Genomic DNA, 26308 nt, shown 5'->3' with positions numbered 1-26308 from the left:
ACACTTCCAAGTTCACCTCCCCAACTATTTCTGAGAATTGCAGGGAGATGCTTACATGTTCCGCAAATCTAAATTGCTTGCAAGAATAGCCAGCTCACTAATGTCCCCTATGCCCAGGGCCACTCGCTGCTGGGTTCTGAATCATCCCCTGTCCCACAAGCTTCCTCAGGCTGCTGCTGCCCTTTTCTTTACCCCTCCATTCCAACCATGAACAGGCCCTTATTTCCCCATATCACAGCAGAGACCAAACAACAACTTTTTAAAAGCTTTTACTTTCAGTTCTTGGACAATAGTAGGGAAACACAAGGAAATGGGCAACTTACAGTGGCTCAGGCCAGCTTCCTGGGTCTCTCACAGTCGGCCTTACATCTGCCTCCAGGCTTCCATCTACCTTCTACCTACCTTCAGCCTGCCTCCTGTGGCAGTACTCAGCTCCCCATCGGCCGTAATGGCAGTCAGGGAAAGAGACCCAACAAAGTATAAAGGAAAACTCCATACCACTGGAATGCAAAACAAATCAATTTTCTCTGCTCCAGATAATTAAACACATATAGGCAAAGATGCTTATGGATTTAGTAAAGAGAAAAACAAACAAAAAAAAAGTCAACCATCTGTACTGTCTATGGTATATGTCAACAAAATATTTATATTTTATTTATAACAGTATTTAATGGAATACAAATCAGAATTATTTTTCTTTGCTCCAATTAATTAAACACAGACAGCAAAATAGTTTATGTCATCAATTTAATAAAAACAAAAATGAAATATTAAAAAAACAAAAAAAACCCAGCAACATTAAAAAGCTGGAGAGGAACTAAGATACCCACACTCCAAGCACCCAGAACCCCTGTTGAGAGAGAGAGATGTGTGGATTTGTGCCACTTGCACGACCTGCCAAGAAGATTTAATGAAAGTGGTCAACATAGAATGTGATCACGACCCTTGTCCAAATTACAAACGTCTCATATTCTAACCCTTGCCCAACTTACAAAAGCCCTGTGTTCTGAGTCATATGGAAGTAACAAAATTTTCTGGTAGAGGTGAAGCGGCTGCAGCAAAAGAGCAACTTGGTGCTCACTCATCTTCTTAGAGCTTGGACCTACTGCTCCAGATGGGCCTGGTCAAGATAACCTCAGAGAAATGCAGCAGGATTCAGCCTAGCCACTTTAACAGTAGGTGTTGGGCAGGTAGAAGAAGATGACCAAATGATGTAAACCCAGCATTGTTCTAACACCTGCTGGCTTTGGACCCTCTTCTTTGTCTCTGGGATCTGGGATTTGTTCCTGGATCATCTCCTCCCTGCTCCTCCTTTCTAGTCTCCTTGTGTGTGACCTAACTTATTTGGGGAGCATTTCATGAACTTGCATTCTCTCTCTTGCTGAACTAGAACCTCCTTGAGATCCCCCATTGATCTGCACCATGTTCAGTGCTCAATAAATATTTCTTGAAACAACACATTCACATTCTTCCCTCAGCTCCACCAGTTATCAGCCATCTTTAGTAAACAGACCAAAGATGGCAAGTTGGGCCATTTTCTTTGGCACACAGTTTCCTTGTGACTGACCTTTTTAACACCCTATGCCTTGTATGCCCATGGCCACTTTCATGAGCTGCTTACCTGCTCATGATTTTTGTTTAACAAAATCATCCTCCTCCCCAAATTTATTTCTGAAACTGGTAATTGATGATTAGAAAGAGAGCCCCAAGGCCCTACAAAATCAAAGAACCATCCAGCTGTCTTATACACTATAATTTACATTCTTTAACTTTCCCATGTGGTAGGCAGTTTTGCCCCAAGCCTACTAAGGGAGTGTCTGGAACAAAAGCTGAAGATCCAGACTTCTCTAAATGGTGTCTATTGTCCCTTATTCTCGCCACCTCTTTGTGCCCTGAGAGCAGAAGGGAAGTGGGAAGGGGCAGGGGAGGGGCAGAATCTTCAGCTGCACTAGTCCGGGGCAGCCTGGCTCTCAGGCAGGCGAGCAGATAGATGGCAGGGGTGCTCCTCATGGAGTGTCGAGCTACAAAGTGGTCCAAGGAACGGCTCCCTCTCAGGCTGGTGGGAGTTGTGGTGAAGGCCAGAAGCCCGAACTGTCGTTCTTAGAGCCCAGACCCTCCAGGGTGGGGGTCCTATCAGGGCTTTTGCTTTTGACGGTGCAAGTTGTACCTGGCATAATCCAGGGGTGCCAGTGGAACCATGGCCCATATGGAGGTGTGCAGGGCAAAGCCGGCTCAACCAGAAGCCATAAGTATCCCCACGGCTCTGCGGAGCCTCCCCTGCACCTGCCACCCACCCCTGCCTTGACAGGTGGCTCTATCACCAAGAGTCAGAATCAACTCAATTGCAACTGACAACAACAACAACAAGCTCCTTCTGGACCCTGACTCAGGCCTCAAATTATGTTTCGTATTTTTAGCTCATGCCCTTTTCTGCCATCATCCTAGGTAGTTTACAAAGAAGAAGTTATACTGTATATGTAAGTTCTAATACAAATAACGTCCTACTTTGTAATTTTCACATAATTCATACTCAAACCCAGAATTTCCAGTGTTCCTGGATGGTGAATAGTTTAGGGGGCTTAGTTGTGGGAGCTTCTGACAAGTGATGAAAGTCCCCCAAGCCCGTCTCTATCAAAAGTGACAGTTAAATGATGATTTTCACCCTCAGCTGCACCTTAGAATCAGCAGGGAAACCTTTTAAACTCACAATGCCCAGGCAGAACCATGGGGGTGGGACCCAAGTGATTCAGTGTGCAGCTAAGGTTGAAAACTAAAGTTTTAGAAAGACTGTAAAAAAGGATTGAGACTCAGAGGAGTTTCTGATGAAACTCTATCTGAGGGTTCTACTATACCATGTCAAAAAATCCTTTAGCCCAAATGGAGATTTTATAATAGTAAGACATCCAGGCAAGAAGCTATAATCACTGTCAGAAGTTCTTAAAATAGTTGTCTGAGTACTTCTGTAACTGAACAACAACATTCTTGCATCATACATGCCAGAAGACCCACACAGAATGGTGATTCATTTTCTAGAACAAAAGCCATGGTATGGATGGATAATGACGAAAAGGAAAATCGGTTAATAACTATCCTACAGGGACCAAGTGATTTTTATTAGTATCCTAGGGGTGAAAAGTGCCACCACTTTACTACTTAGATTGTATTACACAAATTGATAACTAGGTAGCAATGGAAAAAAATAAGTACAACAACAAAAAAGTCATTATTTGCCAGAGCCTGATCCCAATGTGGCCTCCGAAGCTCAAACTGAAGGACTACAAAGCTGGGAGCTCCTTCTCTAGGGGCTTTCAAACTAAGTTGACTATGGTGAAAAATTTTTCAAGCAATTTGAGAATGATCACTCATGGGCCTTACAAGTTCACCAATGGTGCATACAACCAATGTGTCTACACTGTAGTAGCCGCTGATGTCTGACCCCTAAGCTGGGCTAGTGGACAGAGAAACTGGATACTAATAGCATTCTAGAACAGACTCTGGATGTGTACAGTATTGAATGGCAAGTATGAGAACACCTAGAACATAATAAAGTACAGCTACTTAAACTGTTGCATAGCTCCGGTTGACTGAGGAAGGCAAAGTAACCGAAGACGAGCGGAAGTGTGGTCCAGAAAGGAGAAATGCCAGTTGAGTAAGGGCTTTGGGCAAGATGTGAATTCAAGAGACTTGATGTGCCCACATGAGGGAAGGACTGAAGGGCTCATGGTCATTTCTGCTAGGTGGATCGATTCTCAGTGTGGTCAGTGTTGGCTCTGTCTTCAACTTCCTCACACACATATGTACATTCAGTAAACTAGTAATGAAAGAGAGAAGAAGAAAAATATATATTTGGTTCCTATTCCAAAGAGATGTCCATCTAGTTTCACTTATTTTAAAATATGACATTAAAAATCTTTATTGTTGTTCCTGATTAGAAAATAAATACTTAAAGAATTCAAACAATAAAGAAATGTGTAAGTTAGCAAGTAAAGTTCACCATACTCTCTCTACCTCTCCCAACACAATTACTAATAACAATTTGTTTTTTGGTCTTTCAGACTTTCTTTGTGCATATACCAATATTAAAAATTAAATTTAACGGGTTCGCTTAAAAACAAACTTTTTTCCATGTTGCACATATGGATCTACCTCAGTCTTTTTATGAACTTTCATTCTGTTACACGGATGTAATATAATTTGTTTAACCAGTGGCCTATTGATAGATATTGGTATTGTTTTCATTTTTTTCTCTATTTCACTTATGCGGCAATGAACATGGTAAGACTTTTATATTTTCCCACTTGTATGAGTACAAGGGGAGCTGCTGGATTCAAGACCAGTCTCCACTGGTATTTGATTTAGCACTAATTGTTAATTTACAATTATATCTACTATAAATCCACATGTAAATAAGGGCAAAAGGAGTTACAGCTGAGCATTATGTTTGCCATACTTTATAGAAATATCAGCGAAGGCGAAAGTACAGTCTCTCTGCCGTGTTCCATTCAGCCACCATGTTACAAGATGTCGGCGAAGCCATTCAGTTTGAAGTTAGCATTGGGAACTATGGCAACAAGTTTGACGCAACCTGTAAGCCTTTGGCATCAACAACTCAATACAGCCGCGCCATATTCGATGGTAAGACTGACCCTAAACCCTTCTCTCCTGTGCACATTTACAGAGAGTGTACCTTGGGGCAAGAAGCATGCACCTTCTTCTTCCTCTGACAGACATTATCCTCAGCATATGATTAACCAAAAAGCCAGTTGCCATTGAGTCAGCTTTGACTCACAGTGCCCCCATTTGTGTCAGAGTACAACCGTGCTCCATAGGATTTTCAATGGCTGGTTTTTTGGAAGCAGATCACCAGGCCTTTCTTCTAAGGCTCTCCTGGGTGAACTCAAACCTCCAAACTTTCGGTTTGCAGCTGAGCACGTTAACCTTTCGCACCACCCGGGGACTCCAGCATATGATTAGTGGAAAGGAAAAGCCTGAATGAGGAAGAGAGTCAGTTGGAGTTCAAGCACCTTTGAGACTGGCCAAACCCGAGAAGTTGCAGTACCCCAGTACCTCTTTCCCATGCTCGGTTTTAACACCAGCTCTGCCTTGTCAAGTCATATGATAGTGACTCTGCTGATCACTAAGCTCCCCAAAACAGCTCCTGCCCCTGCCCACCTCTGCCCTACCAGGCCCCAAATCTTTCCTAGGCTGAGTAGTTGGATTGGACTCAGGCTTAGGCACTTGAAAATCAAGTTTCTGGTCTTTGCTCTGTTACCCCAGCACTATGGCCAGGATTAAACCACTGCATTTGAACAAAGATGAACAAAGCTCCTTCCTTTAAGGAGCTTACATTATAATGCCTAAAATGAATCATAATAGAAGGTAAAGTATGAGAAATCCATAATAAAGGTACTGACAAATGATTTGAGGAGAGGAATTCTGATCCAAATGTCCCATAGTTCTATATACTTTATGTAGAGCAGTTTTAAATTATAAAATACCCTAGAAAACATCAACTAATTCTTAATCACAGTAGGGCCCTAAGTAATACCAAACCCCACGTAAGGCTTTTAAAGAACCAAAAATTCTTTGCTCTCGCCCCATTTCCAGCAAAAATATTTGTTAACAAATTTCAAGGACAAATGCATTCAATCTAATTTTCTTAATCTCTTATGGTCTCTATTTTCTGTTGCTCTGTTGTATAATTATCATTGATGTTCAGATGCATAACTCTGAATCACTAAAGATCCTAAGGTTGTTGTGATCAGTTTACTAGGGTATTTGAAAGAGATTTTCAACAGCAGGCCTAATGAATAAGAACTTTCTATCTCTCCTTCAACTGTTTAATTTTATAAAATTAAAGAACCAGACCACCATAACCATTCCCCAAGCATTTGGATTAATCAGCAGCCCAGACTTCACAGCTCTTTAGTAAACATGTTATTTATTTTAAATGTCTGGTATTCGCTGACCCTAATGTTCTGCACCAGGGAACTTCTATTATTACTTGCCTTGGGCCTACACAAAGCCGGTTGTTACCCTAACTTCACACTGGGAGGATATTAGTCATAGGCTGGATGCAGTGAATACTCTCCTACTCATGGCAGAACGGCTGGTAAGTTTATCTTTTCTATACTTTGTTTTTACCAGACAGATTGAATTATGTATTAGTTAGGATGCAGGTTAGGCCACTATAACATAAGACCTCAAAATACAGTGGGAAACAAGAGAAAAGCTATTTCTTTAGTAAGAGTTGAAGGAGGCAGTCCAAGGCTGGTTTGGAAGTTCAGTTGTGTTGGGAACGCCAGGCTCTTTCCCCCTCGTTGCTCTGCCATCACCAAAGAGTAATTCTTGTCTGCGTGGTAGAACACGGCTCACCCCCACATCCACGCTCCGGACTGAGGGAAGCGAAAAGAGAGGGGAGAAGATGGCACAGGCATTTCTCTTGAAGGGAAAAACTCAGAAGTCACACACTTTATTTCTCCTCACTTTTCCGGTAGCCAGAATCCGGTCATCCAGTCACAGTGAACTGCAAGGAAGTTGGGAAATGCAGTCTGATACCTGGACCAGCCTGTGCCTAGATAGAAGTTCCATTACTGTGGAAGAGAGGAGTATGGTTACTGGGGGGTCAACATCCAGTTTCTGCCACGATCTGTATGTGAAGTGTCATTAGGAGACTGACGCATTCCAATAACAAGATGGAACCCTAAGGGCTTTGCGTTTAGTGCCGTCAACCCCCCCCCCCCGTGGGAAAAAGTGGGCTTAAAGGAATCAGTGCTGACATTTTTCGCCCTGGCTTCGGACTGGAGGAACATTCCTCGTTTGGAATTTAGGGGTTCCTCTGGTGGAAACTGCAAGGTGTGATGTCTGTGATTATCCATCCAATTGACGTTAGTGAGGAGAAGGGGGCCATGTTTTGACTATTTCTAATTAAGTCAGTGGCGTAGTGGTTAAGAGCTACGGCTGCTAACCGAAAGGTCGGCAGTGCGAATCCACCAGGCACTCCTTGGAAACTCTATGGGGCAGTTCTGCTCTGTCCTATAGGGTTGCTATGAGTCAGAATTGACTCGACAGCAACGGGTTTGGTTTGTTTTTTTTTTAATTAAGTCAGATACTAAGTTACTTCTATCAGGCACTGGCAAAATCCATCTGGTATTGGTGTTTTGATTTCCAAATTATATTAATTTTTCTCCCTAAGATTCAGCCTCTATCAGGGTTAGATCAAGACAAATAGGGGTCCTGGAGTATACCTGATCTAAGACTCTGTGGCAAAATCTAAAAATATTCTTTTGTGTTAAAAAAGACAAAGTAAGGATTTATTGAAGAAGAATTGTAGGTTTCAGTTAGTTTAAGCATGATTGTTCCAATAATAAAGTGCAATTGATATACAGTATAGTTGTATTGATGACCAATCCCTCTTCTCTGGGGAGTTGGTGAAAATTCGTCACACCTCTATTCTAATTATGTCTTGGGTGTGTCTTCCGTTTTTTTCATCCTGGGTCTTCCCATCAGTCCTCCCTGTTGACCAAGCTGCCCTAATTCCATGCGAATCTGCACGGGATGATGGCTTTGATACTCATGGTGGACACTGCTCAACCTCTCTGACTGCACGGGACACACAAAAAGCATACCAGCTTCATTAACTGGAAGGTGGAAGCCCTTGGTTGGAGGGTTAATTGAAATAAGATGGGTAAAGAAAAATACATATGCATAAGTGCATATCCATTTACTAGTCTCTTGATACAGGATCAGCACATTTTTCCTTTTGTCTTTGCTTTTTAAATTAATTAATTACTTTGGAGGTGTTTTTTTTTTGGATGTAAGTACCCTGATTGGAGTTCTATGTTACCTTTGTTGCACAAGCAATGCTCACTTGCATGATTTTCAGTTTGGGTTTCATTAAAGTGGAGCCAGAACTTAGATTGCTTCATAGGTACCTTTCCAGGCACTGTCCTTCTAAATTTCATAATTTCCTCACAATTGTTTACTGTAGGCTTGCACTTCTCCAATTTAATAGCATTTTTAAAAGTGGCTGCCATCTTATGAATCTTTCCAAAGCATTTGATTTAGTTTTCACAGAAATAGTTTCCTTTTTATACTTATATTTCATTGGCTTACATAATACTCAATTGAATTACATGATTACAATAACAAACACAACATGCACAGTTTGGGAAGGAACATAACTGATTCTTGGTAAGCATGTAACTCTTAGAAGGAACAGAAGGGCATGGACATTCAAGAGATTGGCATACTACCCTCAAGCATGCAGCATCTCTGGGCGTCGACCCATGTGTGTTATAGGATTCAGTAACCCATGAGTGAGTTACAGGGAGGTCTGTTACGAGAGCTTCCACTGTAAATCTAGTATCGAAAGGGAATTACTCTAGCTAATTCTGTCTTTACTAGCTATCTTACAGAGCCATGCAAATGCCTGTTTTCCTCAGTAATTGCCTCTTTTTACTAAGTCTCTGCTCCTGCTGTGCCCAAAGTCCCTGATACACAACTCCAGGAGGCACCATTTACATAAAGTATGAAGTGAAAGATGCCTTCTGAAAACGTAGGGAGGCATCTCCGGCTGGAGTGCATTTGGTTGGGGTTTATGACTTTTTTTAAAAAAGAGACAAAGTAATGTTTTAATATTACTAACTTCAACCCTGAGTGGTTTTTCTTTTCAATTTTTGGTGACATTTTATTATTGACATAATTTTAAAGTTACAGAACAGATGTAATTGCTCAAAGAACTGTTTATTCTTCACCCAGATTCACCAATTGTTCACATTTTGCTCATTTGCTTTATCATTTGCTTTCGCTTTCTGCCTGTCTCTCTGTCCCTTTGTGTCTTTCTGTCTACACACGCACACACACTCACATACACACTCACACACACACAGGCACACACACATGCACACATCCGCATACACATATGTGTCTGTGCATTTATATTTATATATATATCTGTTTTATTGGGTTTTTTTGGAATCATTTGAGGGTAAATTGTAGACCTCATACTCCTTCACCCCAGATACTACAGTGTAAATTTCCAAAATGTATATAAGGACTTCCAGTGTATACGAGGACTTTCTCTTATATAATCACAGTGCAATTATCAAAGAAAGAAACTTTAATGTTGACACCGTATAGTAATAATAACCCCCGTTCTTATTCAAATTGCATCAATTTTTCCAATAACATCCTTTATGGTTATTTTTGTTCCCAGTCCAGAAGACAATCGGAATCACACATTGTATTTAGTTTCAGTTTTCTTTATTCTCCTTTAGTCTAGGACAGTCCCTCTGTCTATCTTTGCTTTTCATGTCTTTGATATTCTTGAAAAGGACAGACCAGTAATTTCATAGATTGCCCCTCAATTTGTGTTAGTCTGACGTTTCTTCCTGGTGAGATTTACTTTATACGTTTTTGCATGAATAACACACAAGTGATGGTGTGTTCTTTTCTGTGTCCTTTATGTGCATTGTATCAGGAGGCAAAAGGAGCCCTGGTGGCACAACGGTTAAGTGCTCTGCTGCTAACCAAAAGGTTGGCGGTTTGAGCCTACCCAGCAGCTCCCAGGAGAAAGACCTGGCCATCTGCTGCCATAAAGATTACAGCCTAGAAAACCCTATGGGGCAGTTCTACTCTGTTACATGGGGTTGCTATGAGTTAGAATCCACTCAATGGTTGCCCAGCAACAACTATCTATCAAGAGGCACATGATATCGGTTTGTCCTCTTATTATTGTTGTTTGCTGTTGCTTTGTGCCGTCGAGCCTATTCCAACTCATAGCGACCCTATACGACAGAACAGAACTGCCCCATAAGGTTTCCTAGGCTGTAATCTTTAGGGGAACAGATTGCCAGGTCTTTCTCCCGTGGAGCTGCTAGATGGGTTCAAACCGCCAACCTTTTGGTTAGCAGCTGAGTGCTTAACCATTGTGTCATAAGGGCTCTCCGTCCCCTTATTAGTGATATTAATTTTGACCTCTTGGTTAAGATGGTGTCCATGTTTCTTCATTGTATTCTCTTTTTCTCTTTCATAATTAATAAGTAATTTGTGGCAAATATACTGTTCCTCATCAAACTTTCATCCACTGGTTTTAGCATTCATTGATGATTCTTGCCTGAATCAATTATTACTATGATAGTTGCAAATGGTAATATTTATACTTAATTATCCCTTCTACATCTATTAGCATTTCTCAGTAAGGAAGAGCTTTCCTGTCTTTCCTCTTCTTATTCATTTAATATTTTATATTTTAGAATGGGCCCATGACTTTCTTATTTTATTCAATAAAATAAATATTAAAAAATAAATAGATTATAATCTATTACCATTAGTTATTTTCAATGGTCAGATTGTCCCAGATTTGGTTGATGGGAGCCCTTTCAAACTGGCTCTACCCTTTGGACATATCTCCATAAATGCATATATTTTTAGTACTTCCTTGCTTTTTGACACAACAAGATCTTCTCTATCACCTCATCTTGTACTTCCCCCGTCCCAGCCCTAGAATCACCATTTCTCCAAGGGGCCCTGGTTCCTTTTAGAGAGGAATGGCATTTAAAAAACAAGATCTGGGTACTAGGTGTGCTCACTACTCCTGGAGTTTCATTGCTTCTAGGCCTTCTCAGGAGACAAATGTGCACACATACATATGTATCTATATTTATTTGTATAGCTATCAATAGACTAGAAGTCATGAGTTCATAAGGATGCTTCCAACCCCAGCCCAGTACCACAGGGTGTATTCTAATCTTCCCCATTCTGTATTTTTAACTCCCTTCTCCAATGCGGAGAAACTTGACTTCCATTATCCTCAACATGTTTATTCATTTGTTCATCCTAAAATCCACAGATAAACTACTGGGTAAAACAAATCTATTAATTAAAGTTTGATATATTTATGATTCTTTTGTTACCTTTAAACTGAGGATATATAGTCAAGATAGTGTGTTCAAAAGTTACCTGCATTCAATGTGGTTATAATATTCATTTGAAATATAGTTAGGTCAATGGTGTTGGGGAACATCTAGCTCAACTGGCATAACACAGTTTATAAAGACAATGTTCTACATTCTACCTTGGTGAGTAGCGTCTGGGGTCTTAAAAGCCTGTGAGCAGCCATCTAAGATACTCCACTGGTCTCACCCCTTCGGGAGCAAGGGGGAATGAAGAGAACAGGATACAAGGAAAAGATTAGTCCAAAGGACTAATGGACTACAGCTACCAAGGCCTCCACCAGACTGAGTCCAGTACAGCTAGATGGTGCCCAGTTACCACCACTGACTGCTCTGACCAGGATCACAACAGAGGATTCTGGACAGAGCTGGAGAAGGATGTAGAACAAAATTCTAACACACAGAAAAAAGACCAGATTTACTGGCCTAAAGGAGACTGGAGAAACCCCAAGAGTATGGCCCCCAGATACCCTTTTAGCTCAGTGGTGAAGTCACTTCCGAGGTTCACTGTTCAGCCGGGGATTGGACAGCCCCGTAAAGTAAAACGGGACTAATGAGGCACAGCAGTCCAGGGACAAGGGCTAAAAGGCAGAAGGGGACAGGAAAGCTGGTGAAAGGGAACCCAAGGTTGACTAAGGACAGTGTTGATGTGTTGTGAGGTTATTAACATTGTCATAGGGCAGCATGTGTACTAACTGTTTAATGAGAAACTATTTTGTTCTGTAAACCTTCATCTAAAGTGAGAATAGCAGCACAAGCGGAAGAGCGTAGTCGATGTCACTGAACTGTGCATGTAGAAATTTTTGAAATGGTGTATCTTTGGCTATGTAGATTATCACCAAACAAAAAGAAGGTCAAGAAGGGAGAGGGTTGACATGTCGTGGGGTTGTTAACCAATGTCATAAAACAATATGTGTACTACTGTTTCATGAGAAACTATCTATAAACCTTTACCTGAAGTACAATTAAAAAAAAAAAGAAATATAGTTAGGTCAATTGGTTCTGTTTACATTCCACTTTAGTTTTATTTTCCCCCATCCTTGCTAATTTTATTTTATTTATTTTTTGAATATGTAAATATTTACATGGTTTCAAAGATCAAAACTATATTGGAAAGGCTGTTTTATTGCTTGAAGATAGCAGTGGTGGTTACATTTTGAAGAAAAATAAATAGTGCCAAGCTATGGTAAGTGCTATTAAATGTGAAAAACCTCTAATTTTTCTGCCATTAAAGCCTTTTAATATATATATATATTTTAAGTAAAAGTTAAACTTTTACTGGATGTAGTGGAATAATGTAAGCAAGCACAATGATCCATTATTTCCTCTTCCTCCAAATTCTTCAGCAATCAAACATTGAGGCTCTCAAATCAGGGATACAAAGTAAAATTCCTGCAAACCAGTTGGCCAATGTGTGGTGGAGGCTGATAGATGAAGTTACAGAAGACACAAGGTATAGTGATCTTACTTGCATCTCAGAATTCCTAGGCATGCTTCCCTCCCTTGAACTATCAGAGCCTCTAGAACTATTTATAGTGTTTGCTTGAAAAATGAATTTGAACTATTCAAGCTTCTTAAACAGCCTTAACTAGGAGTTGTCTCTCAATCACCACCAGAAAAATCTCCTCTTTGTGATTGGGTACCAATTCTAAAGTAACCTAAGAGGCTAAGGTCGGTCCCCCTCCAGGAAGCACCTTCCAGGGCAGCCTCCGTGAGGACTCAGTGGATGGCATGGCCAGGTCTGTGCTTCTGCTTCCCATCAGTCCTTGTGTGCCCACCAGCCCCAAAGAAAGGTGTTTCCTGGCTCCCGCAGAGAATGGGATTTAGGAGTGGAGCATAGATTTTTACCGTACAGAACAATGATCCTAATTCATACATTCATATGTGTATATGAATTCGTATATTTTGAGAAATAGCCTCTCCACTTGCTCTCTTATGAAATGCGTAATGAACACTGTGGCCTCTGGTAGGTGAAACCAGTAGATTTGACTTGAGCCAGAGGGCCTTTCATAACTATGACTTGAGGAAACAGCTCAGATCTTCCGGCATTTGGAAATCAAAGGGGGAAGTGATTCATTTGAAACTCATTTTAAATACTGGCTAAGAAAGTAGCCAACAGGGAAGGCCCAAAATAAAAGCATGTTGAATACTCCCTCCCCACCCGCCGCAAGAACCATGGACTTTTTTTTGGCTGCTGGGTGAATGCCCTAAATCTTCCTATCTTCTTGCGCCATCTAGTGGCTGAACCGGGTGATTGGCATATAGCTGAAATTAAAGTGCTCTGGGAACTTGTTTAAATTCACAGAATTTTAGAACTGGGTCCTCAGAAGTCATTTTTTGCAGTCTCCTCATTTTATAGATGGGAAGCAGAGTCCCCAGAAGGTGAAGTGCCACATTTGATGCCCAGAGTCAGATTTACCAGTGTAGCTTCCTCTTCCTGCTACAAGTTTCTTACAGTCAACATCTGTTTATTGAGGGTCTCACATGTGACTTTTGAGCAAACAGCTTCTGTATATATTTTTGCCTCAAAGAATCATCCTAGGGACTTAACCCTCAAGTATTGTCAAAATTATTAACGTAACCAAACAGAAATATTTGGTAATGATTTTCACATGGAAGATGTCTGTGAAATTTAAGATTTGCTGAGCAAAACACAGACATATCTATTGATACTTGTGATATGAACTGTTTTTGAAGAACCAAACTGGAGTCTTTTTAGCTTTATTGTAACAGGAGATTCAGTGCTTAAGGAAAGTCATGCTAGGACTCCCTTCATTGAAGAAGCTGGGTAACATTCAAATAACTGGAAATTCTAGGTAGGGAGAATGAGAGTAGAACTTCCTGGTATTGGTGGAAAACTCACCCTGTAGCCCCCACCAGCTTCCAGGAGGAAAGCCCTGACAGCTGAAAGCTGACTCTGGCCCCAGCTCTGCAGTTTTCTATGATCTTTGTGGTCCCATCACTAGACACCAGTTCTCATTGGGAATAAGGACTCGGCCTACACAAGCGGTTCTTAACCTTTTTTGAACTCATGAGCCCCTTTGAGAATCTGATGAAATAATAACAGTAATAAGATAATGATGAAAGCTATGTTATTTAGACGTTACTATGCAACAGACTGGGTTCTAAATACTCTCCATATATTAACTTGTTTACTCCTCACAACAACCCTAAAAGGTAGATTTTATTATCCCAGATTTGAAGATAGGAAAGTAAGAGATTAAGTAACTGGTCAAGACCACACATTAGTGCATGAGGGAGCCAGGATCTGTATCCAGATAGTTGGCCAAAGCTTGTGTTCTTCATTATGTCACACTGCATGTTGACACAGGCAAACACTTTTCTTTATAAATTCCAAGGATTCATAGACCTCTTAAAGCCTACCTGTGGGCTGCCTAGTGGTTCCCAGTCCCCAGGTTAAGAACCCTTCAACTAATGATCTCTAATCTCTCTTCCTCCTCCATCATTTTTGTGGATCTATACAGTGATTCAAAGAAGGAAAAGAAGGGAAGTCCAGTTTCTCCCAGCTGCTGCTCTGTTTCCATACTCTTTCCAGTAACTCCATGGGCCTCAGGTCAAACCTAAAGGAATTACTTAGGAATTTTAATGTCCTTGCATTCCTCTGAGATTTACCAAACCCATTGCTGTTGAATTGATTCTGACGCATAGTGACCCTATAGGACAGAGTAGAGCTGCCCAGTAGGGTTTCTAAGGCTGTAAATCAGACTGCCACATCTCTGTCCCATGGAGCAGCTGGTGGATTTGAACTGCCGACCTTTCAGTTAGCAGCCAAGCACTTAACTGCCGCACTACCAGGGCTCATGAGAGTTAGGAGACATTATCTGGCAGGTCTGCTCTGCCAATGCCACATTCAATTTCAGCCTAAACCAGGCTTGTAGAGTTAGGAAATCGGTGTGGTTTGCAAAATGGAAACCAAACGTAAGTGAATTTGATAGTTCTGAAGCACAAAATTCTGTTTCTTTTTCTTTAGATACACGTTGCCTCCCCTAGAAGGAAAATCTAATGTCACAATTCTTGATACTCAAATTCAAAAGTTGCGGTCCAGATCTCTCTCCCAGATACACGAGGCAGCTGTGAGGATGAGGTCTGGAGACATAGATGTGAAGTCTGCATTGGCTGAAGTTGAGGACTGGCTTTACAAATTAAAGCAGCTAACTGAAGAGGTGAGCCTTTGAAACTAGATGAACATTACCTGCCTGATAAGGAAGAAAGATTCTATTGAATGGCATCAAGGATGGGATTGGTTAAAGAATCTAGAACATTATCTTGGATATTGAGCAAATCAAAGGGATGATGATGTCAAGGAGTTAGGATTGGGAGTAAATGAAGGCGAAAGGCATTGAAGTCAGAGCAGGAGAGGAATTTTAAGTTGGTAGCCCTGGAATGGTCTTCAAAGGGGGAGAAACCATTATCATTATTATGGTACAGTCCGAAAATATTTCAAGTAAAGAGATGAAGTGGCAGATCAGTGTAATACAGAGAAGTAAAAATGCTAGCTTTGGTTGACATCGGGAAGACCTGGATTGTAAGACAGACATGCTCTGCCTATGTCTGATAAAATACAGGAAACCTGTACCCTTTGATCGCTGCTGACGGCGTCCCTTATATGATGCATGAGATGTTGTTGTTAGGTACTATCGAGTCAATTTTTGACTTGTGACCCATTTGACAGAGTAGAACTCCCTCATAGGGCTTTCTAGGCTGTAATCTCTATGGGGGCAGATCACCAGGTTTTTCTCCCACAGAACCACTGGGAGGGTTCAAACTACCAACCTTTCAGAGCTCTTTGATGTGTGAGAGAGGTATTTTCTAAAATACCTCACAGAGCTGAGTAGGTGGGACTTTTACTAGGTGAAGCTGGCCCTCTTCTTCCCTCTATCCCTTTGGCCAGCTGCAGCCTGCTTCCCAGCTCTGTGGGCTCCCAGTGTGGTGCTAGAAGACATGAGTCTCAGGAATTTGGGGCAAAGCCCTAACGTCAGTACTTCTGTGCTAGGAGGAGTCCTGAGAGCCCTGGACCAGGCCTATCTGACCTGCAGGGTCTCTACTCCTTTAGCATTTAGGCTCATCATAACTTTTCTTCCTTTTCTTTCTACTCACATGACCAGCCACAAAACAGCTTGCCTGACATTATCATCTGGATGATCCGGGGAGAGAAAAGACTGGCCTATGCACGAATTCCCGCACATCAGGTTTTATATTCTACCAGTGGTGAGAATGCATCTGGGAAATACTGTGGGAAAACCCAAACCATCTTTCTGAAGGTACGTGTCTTCATCACCTGTGCATATGAAATACTTAAATGCAAAACCCATATTCATGAGCAGGGGCTGCTTTGTAATTTGCTAATCATTGGATGGTTAAGATGATCATGATCAATTCTAGTCCATTCCAGCCCCTCCCTGTAGGGCAGAAATTCTCAGAGGCCACTGGTATTCAATCAAGGACACCTTGATAGATGTCTGTGTGACATTAATATTAACTTGGCATTGTGAATGTTGTGCTTTCTGGCATGAACTCTCCCCTTACTTGTACCTTTCTTCCCTTCATTCTAGTGAATGTTCGGGAAGGCGAAAAAAGGAGAAGATAGCATAGATAGTCCATGGAATCTATCTATTGCCCCAACCAAAGGGGTCCTCGAGTTGGAAAGTTCTGAACATATTTAGAGTCATGGCCTCCTTAAGCACCCGGCGAAAGCTACTGGCCTTCACTTCCAAAAGAATGCACATCACACGTGCATCCAAATTTTTGCATATGTTTCAGGAGCTTCACAGAATCCCTAAATCCATCCCAGGACCCCCTCATTCAGAACTTCTGCTTTGTGTGTGCATATGGAGAACCAACAAAGGGCCTGGGGCTGGAAACAAAGAAATAAGAATTTTTCCATCTGTATGTTTGACATCCCTCTCCCTGGGCAACCCCAACCCAGTTCTTATATCTTTCAGATGTGGGAGAGAGGAATAAAAAGTGAGATGAGAAAAAGCAGTCAGGGTGGAGTGTTCTCTTAAAACAAGGAGATATCTGCTAACTTTTAATACATACATTCTTTGCTCTTAATCAGGAAAGTGGAAGTAGAAACCAGCATGACTGTCTTCTTTCAAGTGTCTCTAGGTGGAATAAATTTTACTTAAGATAGAACCAAATTAGAATTAGACCTCAGCAGTGGGTGGAAGCAAACTGATTAATGAAGAAAACTTCACAGAGGGTGGTAGAGAGGATTAAAGTGATATTCTCTAGGTTAGGTTTTGGTACTTTAGTGGATCAATGGCAAAATGTTGTCTGGATAATGTTCTATTTATTGGATTCTGTTAATGCTTTCATTATCCAGTTTGAAAAGCCATTACTTTAATTCAGTAGCTCTTTTTGGTCTTGGGACCCCTTTCTACTTTTAAAAAGTATTGAGGACCCCAGAGAGCTTTTGTTTACGTAGGTTATATCTATCAATGTTTATTACAGTGGAAATTAAAACAAATAAATTTTAAATCTTTTATTAATTCATTTTAAAATAATAAGATGCCCATTACATATGATCATAAATTACATATTTTTATAAAATATAACTATTTTTTCTTTTTAAAAAATCACTGAGCAGAGTGATACTGTTTTACATTTTTACAAACTAATGTCTGGTTTAACAGAAAATAACTGGACTTCCAATCTGCTTCTGCATTAAATCTGATGCAATAAGTTTTTTGGTTAAAGTATATGAAGCAAATCCAGCCTCACATAGATATGAGGTTGGAAAACAAAGGAGTACTTTAATAACCTTTTCAGATAATTGTTGAGATTCATCATTGCTACAACACCAAATTCTACAGGTAGAAGCTTTTAACAGGTTAACTGTGATGTGGAATCTGAAACTATATCAATGAATTTTTCATACTGCTACATTAAAATCCGCCTGGTCTTATAGCACTGCAATTTAAGAAAAAAAGATCCATTGGTCTGTCTTGCACTTTGAATGGCTTTTTTATCCATTCATTATTCTGGAACATCAAGCATTGATCATTTGGAAAATATTGGTTCACTGAGTTATACAGATCTTCCTAATGTTGACATATGATCATACAATATAAATTTAAAAAGTCCCATTTGTTAAAATCACCACCTACTTTATCATAGACATCTTTATGTATTGGCAAGGTATCAGACTCACCATGGCAAGTTTACCAAAATTCTAATTCTATCACTGGCAACAAATACAGTCAGTTCTTTTTCTTGAGGTGACAGGCTCACTTTATGTCCGAGAAAATTCTGCCCCACACCCAAGTCTAAATAACCATATTTTCTGCCAATCACTGTGGTATTCAGTTAAAAAAACAAAACAAAAGTCCCTCTAGTTCAGTTCACAGCTCAGACAATTGCACAGGAGCCTTTTCTCATGACCTCCTCATTGCACAGGAGCCTTTTCTCATGACCACCTCACACTGATATGCAGTAGATGTGCTTTGTGCTCACTTCCCATTTCAACACACAAACTATTAAAAAGATATGCACTCAAGGTCGAACTTTAATAACATGGATCATTTTTATTGCTTTATCAAGAGCATTCTTAAGTAAAACTGGCTTTTTTTTTCAACTGAGCTTGCATAGGGGTGAAGAACACAATCACTGCTGGTGCAATTTGGTGCCACTGTCTTGACTGACCTGCTAAAGTGCCAGGAGTTTTATCCACCATTGCTTTGCAGCAGCAGTGCAAATGGCAATGCTGTGAAAAAGACACATAACATCTTAGTTTTATTATAAAAATACTTTTGACCTCGTGGACCTCCCACAAAATTTTCAGGGACTCTCAGGGGTCGATCTATGGGCCGCACTTTGAGAACTGCTGCTTTAGTTGTTAGTTTTATCTTTGCTGTAAGGTCATTTGGAAATATTTTGAGTAAACAAACATAGAATTAGACTGGTGAGAGCAATGCTTAGATTTTCCATTTGCTTTTGGCTTTAACGTCATGTCACAGTCTGCACTGCCCCCAAGATGACGTGTTATTGTGCATCTCACAGTATCCACAGGAAGAAAACAATGGGCCCAAGGTACCTGTGGAATTGCGTGTTAACATCTGGCTGGGCTTAAGTGCTGTTGAGAAGAAGTTCAATAGCTTCGCGGAAGGAACATTCACCGTCTTTGCTGAAATGGTACGTTTACTGGTGTCGCCAACTTTTCCTTTTGGGGGAGTACTTTTACTTTTCATCCTTGGGGAAAACGTTCATATACCAAACAACAATCTCCATCAGCACCACCACCTAAAATCCCACTCAAAGAATCTTACCCTAAAGGGATAGGAAAAGGTTGTCTTGAGGTTTTGGTGTCAACACTGGGATTCACCAGTCAGTGATAATCCAGTTGTAATCCTAAGAGATGACATCCACCCCAATCTCACCAACAATATTGCAAAGGGGTGCTCTTCCAGCTCTCAGTATGAGAACTCATTGACAGTCAGTCACAAGTGGTGGGACACTAAGTAGAGACCTAATGAGGAGCTCTTCATTTTATGTATATATGCACATGCATAAAACAACCCAGGAAAGCGATCACTGGAGACGTTCAGACCTGAAATTGGGACTCTTTAAACCACAGACGACCCATTCCTTATTTAGGCGGAGCCTCAGATGGCCTTGCCCAGGAGCAGAGAAAAGGCTACCTGACTACTTCTAAATCAATAGAGATAATTTGTAAAACCTTCAGTGAATTTAAAATCAATTTACTTAATAAAAATAAATTATTTAAGAAGTCTCATTACAATCAAACCAATGAAAATAATTTTTAAAAACCTCTAAAGTTAAAAGCAGAGATATTTTTGATTTGTGTTTTTAATGAAAGTACTCATTGATTTAAATTTACTAGATGAATTCTGGTGAGTCTCTTCTGATAATTTTCAAAAAAAAAAAACCAAACCCCTTGCCATTGAGTCGATTCCAACCCATAGCAGATGAATTATATTCTACAGCTGAGCCTTCATGTGCAAATAAGTGGAGAGAAGCCTATCTCTATTCTGGCTAGTCTATCAATGTGTTCCTGGTACCCACCACTATACCTGTTGGCTACTTCAGGATTGTGCTTCTGATCTGCTTGCTGGGCAAGAAAACACATGGCCATTTTTTAATTTATTCAACAGTGCTTGGCACATAGTAAAAAAAAAAACCCAAACCAAACCTGTTGCTGTCGAGTCAATTCTGACTCATAGGGACCCTATAGGACAGAACAGACCAGCTCCATAGAGTTTCCAAGGAGCGCCTCGTGGATTCGAACTGTCAACCTTTTTGTTAGCAGTTGTAGCTCTTAACCACTAAGCCACAGGGGTTTCCTGGCACATAGTATGTCCCAATAAATATTTGTTGAATGAATAAATAAACGATGACAAAATTTATCCATCCATTCACCCACCCACCCACCTATCCATCCATCCATCCATCCATCCATCCATCCATCCATCCATCCATCCATCCATCCATCCATCCAAGCTTTTATAAAGTGGTGGCTTTATGCCAGGCACTGAGCCAGGCGCGGAAGAAGATAAAGAAGCTATAGCCCCATCCTTATGGATCTTACAGTCTACTGCAACGATTGTAGAATTGGTCCCTTGTTAAACATGCAGGCTCCCAGGAGCTCTCTGGGGATTGCGATTCTCTAGGCTGAGTTAGGGAATGTGGGGAATCAGTGGGCCACACTCTGAGAAACAATGGAACACGTGGGAGAGACACAAACAGATCTTTGCAATGAAGGCTAGGAACTGCTAATGGAGATAAATAGAGAATGTGCTGGGAGTCCCTGGGGAGGCCCTGAGTCTTGGATTTTGATGTCCAGCCAGCTGAGCGGTGTGGAGTGGGGGCACCAGGGCACACTTAGGGGAGGCTTGTTCCTGTATTCCTGCATTCCTGCAAGATTTCTTGGCACACACCTATCCTCGAGCTCTGTGGCTGGAGCTAAGCCCAAAGAAGCTAGCACTGAGCAAGGAGGGCTGAGCAGCCAGTCCAGGGCTCCCTTCCATTCTGGTCCATTTCCCGATCCCTCCCTGCATAGAACAGAGCTCAAGCTACCGACTCATGTAAAGAGATTCTCCATCCATTTCAGTTGTTTTGTGTGACCCTAGTTTCCCTAGGTTCTAACAACCTGTAAGTACTAGTAGGGGGCACATTAATAACAATAATGGAAATCACTGGTTCTTGCCTTTATCTGCTGATACAGGACCTCAGTTCTCTGTGATTCCCCCCTCTCCAAATTTCTGGGAGTCTCTGCGTGCTTGCTCATGAATACTTTTTTCTTGTTGTCTTGCCCTGCAGTTGCTAGTTAAAGATCACAGCCTTCAAAGCCACTTGAGGCTGACATCTCTACTGCTGCTGATGCCATATTGTCCATGCCAAGGTCTTTGCCCATTCCTCCACTCTGTGTCCTTGTCACTTGGAAACCAAAGCAGCTGTACACGTGCCCCCATGTCTCACCACCCCCTGTGACAACACCTCCTTTAGCTTCTGTCTGAAGCATACTTCCCCCTCAGGGCTCAGAGCTGATATCTGAGACAGTTACCATCCTGTCATCCTGATCCCAGTTTCTCCATCAGGCTCCCATTCAAACCTCCTCCATCCTCCTTCAGCCGAAAACCCCCATACGGCTTATGTGAATCTTCTTCTCAGTGGTTTTATCAACAGGTAAGTGCAAAGTCCAGCCTAGGCCCAAACAGGGACACAACCTCCCTGGCAAATCTCAACCCTTCCGATGGTTCACATAGTAAAGAGCAGACCATTCTAGATTTATACATTTTAACTTAGAAATGAATGCCTTATAAACCAGAATCTGCCATTTCCACTAAACCTGCTTCCAGAAAGTTCTTGGTCTACTCGTCATCTTCCAGAGGGGATTAAGGCTCAGGACTCTTAGGTCTCATAAAGGATTGGAGCTAAAGGACCTTCATGTTTCAGAGGGGTTCTTTGTGGACTTCCTGGGAAACATACCATCAAACGTAGTATTGTTTCTATAGGGAAATGTACCCCAGGTTCCAAGAAGTAGAGTTACAAATAAACTTTTAGAAGCTTGCTCATTCATCAAGTCTTTTGTACGCTTTTAAAAGATTGGGTCTGGAGAACTATTTGGAGCCATTAAAAATAATAATAGAAACAACTAGCATGATATAGCATTGTTTACAAAGCACTTTCACAATCATTTGTGCATTTGAGCTCCAGAACAACAGTATGAGAGGTGGTATCATCCCCAGTTTACAGATAGGAACACTGAGACTTGGGAAAATGCGTTTTGTAACATTACATAATCAGTATGCAGCCCAGGTTAGGTCCATAACTTCTGAGAGCAAACTTTTTTACTTTCTATCATTGTCAGGCCTAAGTCTTAGATGAACTTGAAAATCCATGAGCTGGTTTCATTTCTTGCTCCCTGATGGTATTTCTCCTATTTTATTTTTTTAATAGTATGAAAATCAAGCTTTCATGTTCGGAAAATGGGGCACTTCTGGATTAGTGGGTCGTCATAAATTTTCTGATGTCACAGGAAAAATAAAGCTTAAGAGGGAATTCTTCTTGCCTCCAAAAGGCTGGGAATGGGAAGGAGACTGGATAGTTGATCCTGAAAGAAGGTAAGTTCTCCATTTTCTAAGAGAAAAGATGACAATGAAACTTTTCCCTGGAAATTGCTAAGTTTTTGATAATATTTAAAGAATACCGACTGAGCAGGAATAAGTCCATAGAAATTCATATAAAATTGGAAAATATCATCGGTGTCCTGTAATGAGACAAATATAAAAAGCACCTTATAGCTGACATTTATTGAGAACTTGTTATGTGCTAATATACAGGCACTGAGCTGAGCACTTGCATCATCTTATTTAATCTCGACAACAACCCTACAAGAATTATGTCAATAATTGTGAAGGGTCTGAGATTTTACCCCGCTTGCAAACTAACAAGTATCCTACCCACAGTTTCATGGCTAGCTGAAGACACAAGACTCCTGGGTCAGAGACAAAAGACTTTATTGCCCACAGCAATTTGCTCCAGTTTCCTGAACCCCAATTCTCACAGGGTGACAAGAAGACAGACAACTAAGTGACACCTGCACATACCATGGGTTTCAGTGCAGGAGAGGAACCTCAAGCTTAAGGCGTCCAAATCTTTCACAATGGGCAGTAGTATGCCTGCCCTTTGCTCTAGAGGGAGACACTATCTCTGTCTTTCAAAGCTTACACAAACATCTTTGAAAACATAGTCTGTTACAAAGGCATTCAGCGTCTCTGTGGCAAGATGTACAGAAAAGCAAGAGAATCATGGAGAATTATGGCCCAACAGGTATTATCTCCACTTTATAGATGAGGAAACTGAGACCTACAGAGGTTAAATAACTTGTCCAAAGGCAAGTAGCTTATAAGTGGTATATGCCACCAGGGCTCCGATAAGTGGTATAGCTGGAACTAAAACCCAGGTCTAGCTTGAGCACCAAAACCAGCACTTTTAGCTGTTATGCTGGAAGGTCTACAAGAAATAGTAGAGGGTACACTTTAAATGGATGAAATGTTTTAATTATATCTCAATAAAGCTATTATTTAAAAAAAAAATTAAAGAAATAGTAGAGGGGCAAGCACATTTCCCCTGGAGGCTGGGGGAAACCAAAGGCTGGTGCTCTTAGTTTCTATGTGTTGCAAACAACATTAGAACCAAAGAGCTCCCTCCTTTTCTGCAACTCAGCACACTGGAGTTTGAAGGAAACAAATATGTGAAGTTGAATCTTAAGGTCACAAACTAAAGTTTGGTCCCTCCGTCAATGTTTGTTTCCTGTAGTCACATAGGCACTAGATAGGGAGGGAAGTGAGGGTACTGGGTTTGTTGAAACAGCATTAGCACATGACTCCTTTTAACCCAGAACAGCTTGCTATTGATAAGTTGGGAGTAGAGGGCTGGTGAGAAGAAGCCAGAATTGGACAGAAGGAAGGAAGGAAGGAAGGTGAGTGAGGACGGGGACGGGGTAGGGAGAATTGTGATGGGAAAAGCAGAAGGTCAGAGAATGTCAAGGCTGGATGGGACCCTGAGGTGGCAGCCAGAGCTTCTATTCTCCTTCTCTGGGGCCCAGAGGAGTGATGGATGACTCCAGTTTATACACACGGTTGCGACTATTTGTTTTCTGATTCCTTTCCAGTGCTTGACTCTAAGGGAGGATACAGCAGGGAAAACACGTAGAGACAATAAAAGGAAAAAGGAACCTCACTTGAGTGGATACCTGGCAGAAGCCTTAAGTCAAAGTTGGAAGCTCTGTACTTTTCTCCATGGGTTGTCAAAATAGCTCCAAATCCAAGAGGAAAATTGGCATGGCAGAGAGTCAGTATGGATTTCTCAACTGCCCAAAGGGAGTTCGGAGTCTTAAATGACCTGGTTTGGCTGTCTACCTAGAAGCTATCCAGAAAATTTAAACTCCTCCCTTCAGTTTGTGTTACGTAGACCAAGCAAGCCATGAGTAAAAATTTCCACGCGTGGCCCCTTGAGACTGTCTCCACTCCATTTGAAAAGATGAGGGGATGGAGGGGGACGACTCCCTGTTCTTTTGAACTGTTAGCCAAGAGTTTTGCTGAGAAAAAAATGGACGAGCTCTGAATTGAAACATAAGTATGGAACACGATCTCTGTGGTCCTCATAAGAAGCTGCCCACAGCACTATTTTCCCAGTCCCCACCCTAATTACTGAGAAGGAGCAACCTTGCTGATTTGAAGAGTTCACTATAATTTAGGTCTCATTGTTCCAGCAGGCCTTTTCTTCAAAGAAATGTCAAAACCTATTAGTATAAAGAGAAGTTTGGAGTTGAGAATCAAAAGGGGTAAAGTGAGGAGGGAACTGGTACCAGTCCCAGGGTGTAGATGTTTCCCAGCCATTGGAAATAGCTGGGGTTGTCGGTTACCATTTCTCCTTGGGTAACATGAGCTCTCACCCACAGCTTGCTGACCGAGGCTGACGCCGGTCACATGGAGTTCACCGATGAAGTGTATCAGAATGAGAGTCGCTACCCTGGGGGCGAGTGGAAGTCAGCCGAGGACACCTACACTGATGCAGTGAGTGGCCTGCTCTCCAGAAAAGAGATACATGTTATCTCTAGGAACAAGGATCTGTTGGGAATCCACCAACCCAGAGCTTGACTTTACCTTCTGTTTTGTTTCAGCTTATGTTCTGAATAGTCTCACATTCATAACTTTAACCACACAAGTGCAATTATAATTATTCCCTATAGAAGATAAATTGGACTTATTTAACTAACCAAAAAAACCCTTTGCCGTTGATTCGATTCTGAAGCCTAACGACCCTATAGGACAGAGTAGAACCGCCCCATAGGGTTACCAAGGAGCGGCTGGTGGATTCGAACCATCGATCATTGGTTAGCAGCCCGAGCTCTTAACCACCGGGCCACCAGGGCTTTAACTAGATGCTGGTAAATGGAAATGTTTGGGATGTACACTCTTTTTAGAAGTCATATTAGAAGTAATAAATATTTCTTATTTAACTAGTTTTTAAAATTATAACAAATTAAATGCTCGTGTTTAAAAAAAAATTCAAACAGCATAGCAATAGTATATGAGAGAGCCATTACCCTAAACACTCACCATTCCAATTTATCATCTTTGCCAATATATGAATAAATGGTATCCTATTGTTTCAATTTTCACTTTCTTAATTTAAAGTGAAGCTGAGCTTTTTTCCATATGTCTATGGGCCACTGGCTGAGTTACCTAGTGCTGCTGTAATGTAAGTACCACAGGTACCATAGGTACTTTAAAGAACAGGAATTCATTTTCTCATAGTTCTGGAGGTGAGGAGTCTGAATTCAGGCCTTTGGCAGGGCTAGGCTTTCCTTCTCTGTGGGCTCTAGGGGAAGTTCCTTGTCTCTTTCAGCTTCTGTAGCTCCAGGTGTTTCTCGGGGTCCCTTAGCTGCTTATAGATGTATCTTCACCTGGCATCTGTCTTCCCCCTGTGTGTGTGTCTGTGTGTGCGTGTGTGTCTTTTATAAGAGACCACTCAGAAGGGATTAGGTTTAGGACCCACCCTACTCACGTATGTCCTTGTTAACATAACAAACAGGGTCCATTCACAGGTACAGGAGTTGGAACTTCAACATTTTGGGGGAACACAATTCAATTCTTTATTTCCTTTACTATGATCTTTCTGATCATGTCCTTAACTCACCATCAGTTTTTATGCAGGATTTCTACTGAGCTAATATTTTACATAAACTCTGCTCAATCTGACATGACTAGTGTCATGAGCCTCCAGTAGCATTTTCCAGTATTTGAAAGCATGTGGCTTTCAAGTTTTATCCATTCTTTGATGGTTTCTTTCCTATATAACCTCTT

The 26308-nt window shown here is 41.2% G+C and overlaps 1 protein-coding gene across 2 annotated transcripts in view; it reads left to right on the top strand.

The window, feature by feature from the left end:
* The window catches only part of MYOF (myoferlin), a 169564-nt gene that overhangs the window by 86413 nt on the left and 56843 nt on the right, over positions 1–26308 (top strand). For both annotated transcript variants that reach the window (XM_004369943.2, XM_004369942.2), the window contains 8 exons: positions 4458–4635; positions 5988–6112; positions 12302–12408; positions 14947–15139; positions 16082–16237; positions 18978–19109; positions 22395–22558; positions 24901–25015. In XM_004369943.2, coding sequence (XP_004370000.1) covers positions 4458–4635; positions 5988–6112; positions 12302–12408; positions 14947–15139; positions 16082–16237; positions 18978–19109; positions 22395–22558; positions 24901–25015 — 1170 coding nt within the window. The remainder of the gene's footprint in view (positions 1–4457; positions 4636–5987; positions 6113–12301; positions 12409–14946; positions 15140–16081; positions 16238–18977; positions 19110–22394; positions 22559–24900; positions 25016–26308) is intronic.

This window comes from Trichechus manatus, unplaced genomic scaffold (genome assembly GCF_000243295.1).
Source record: "Trichechus manatus latirostris isolate Lorelei unplaced genomic scaffold, TriManLat1.0 scaffold00007, whole genome shotgun sequence".
Lineage (NCBI taxonomy): Eukaryota > Metazoa > Chordata > Mammalia > Sirenia > Trichechidae > Trichechus > Trichechus manatus.
This window is presented reverse-complemented; position numbering and strand designations above follow the sequence as displayed.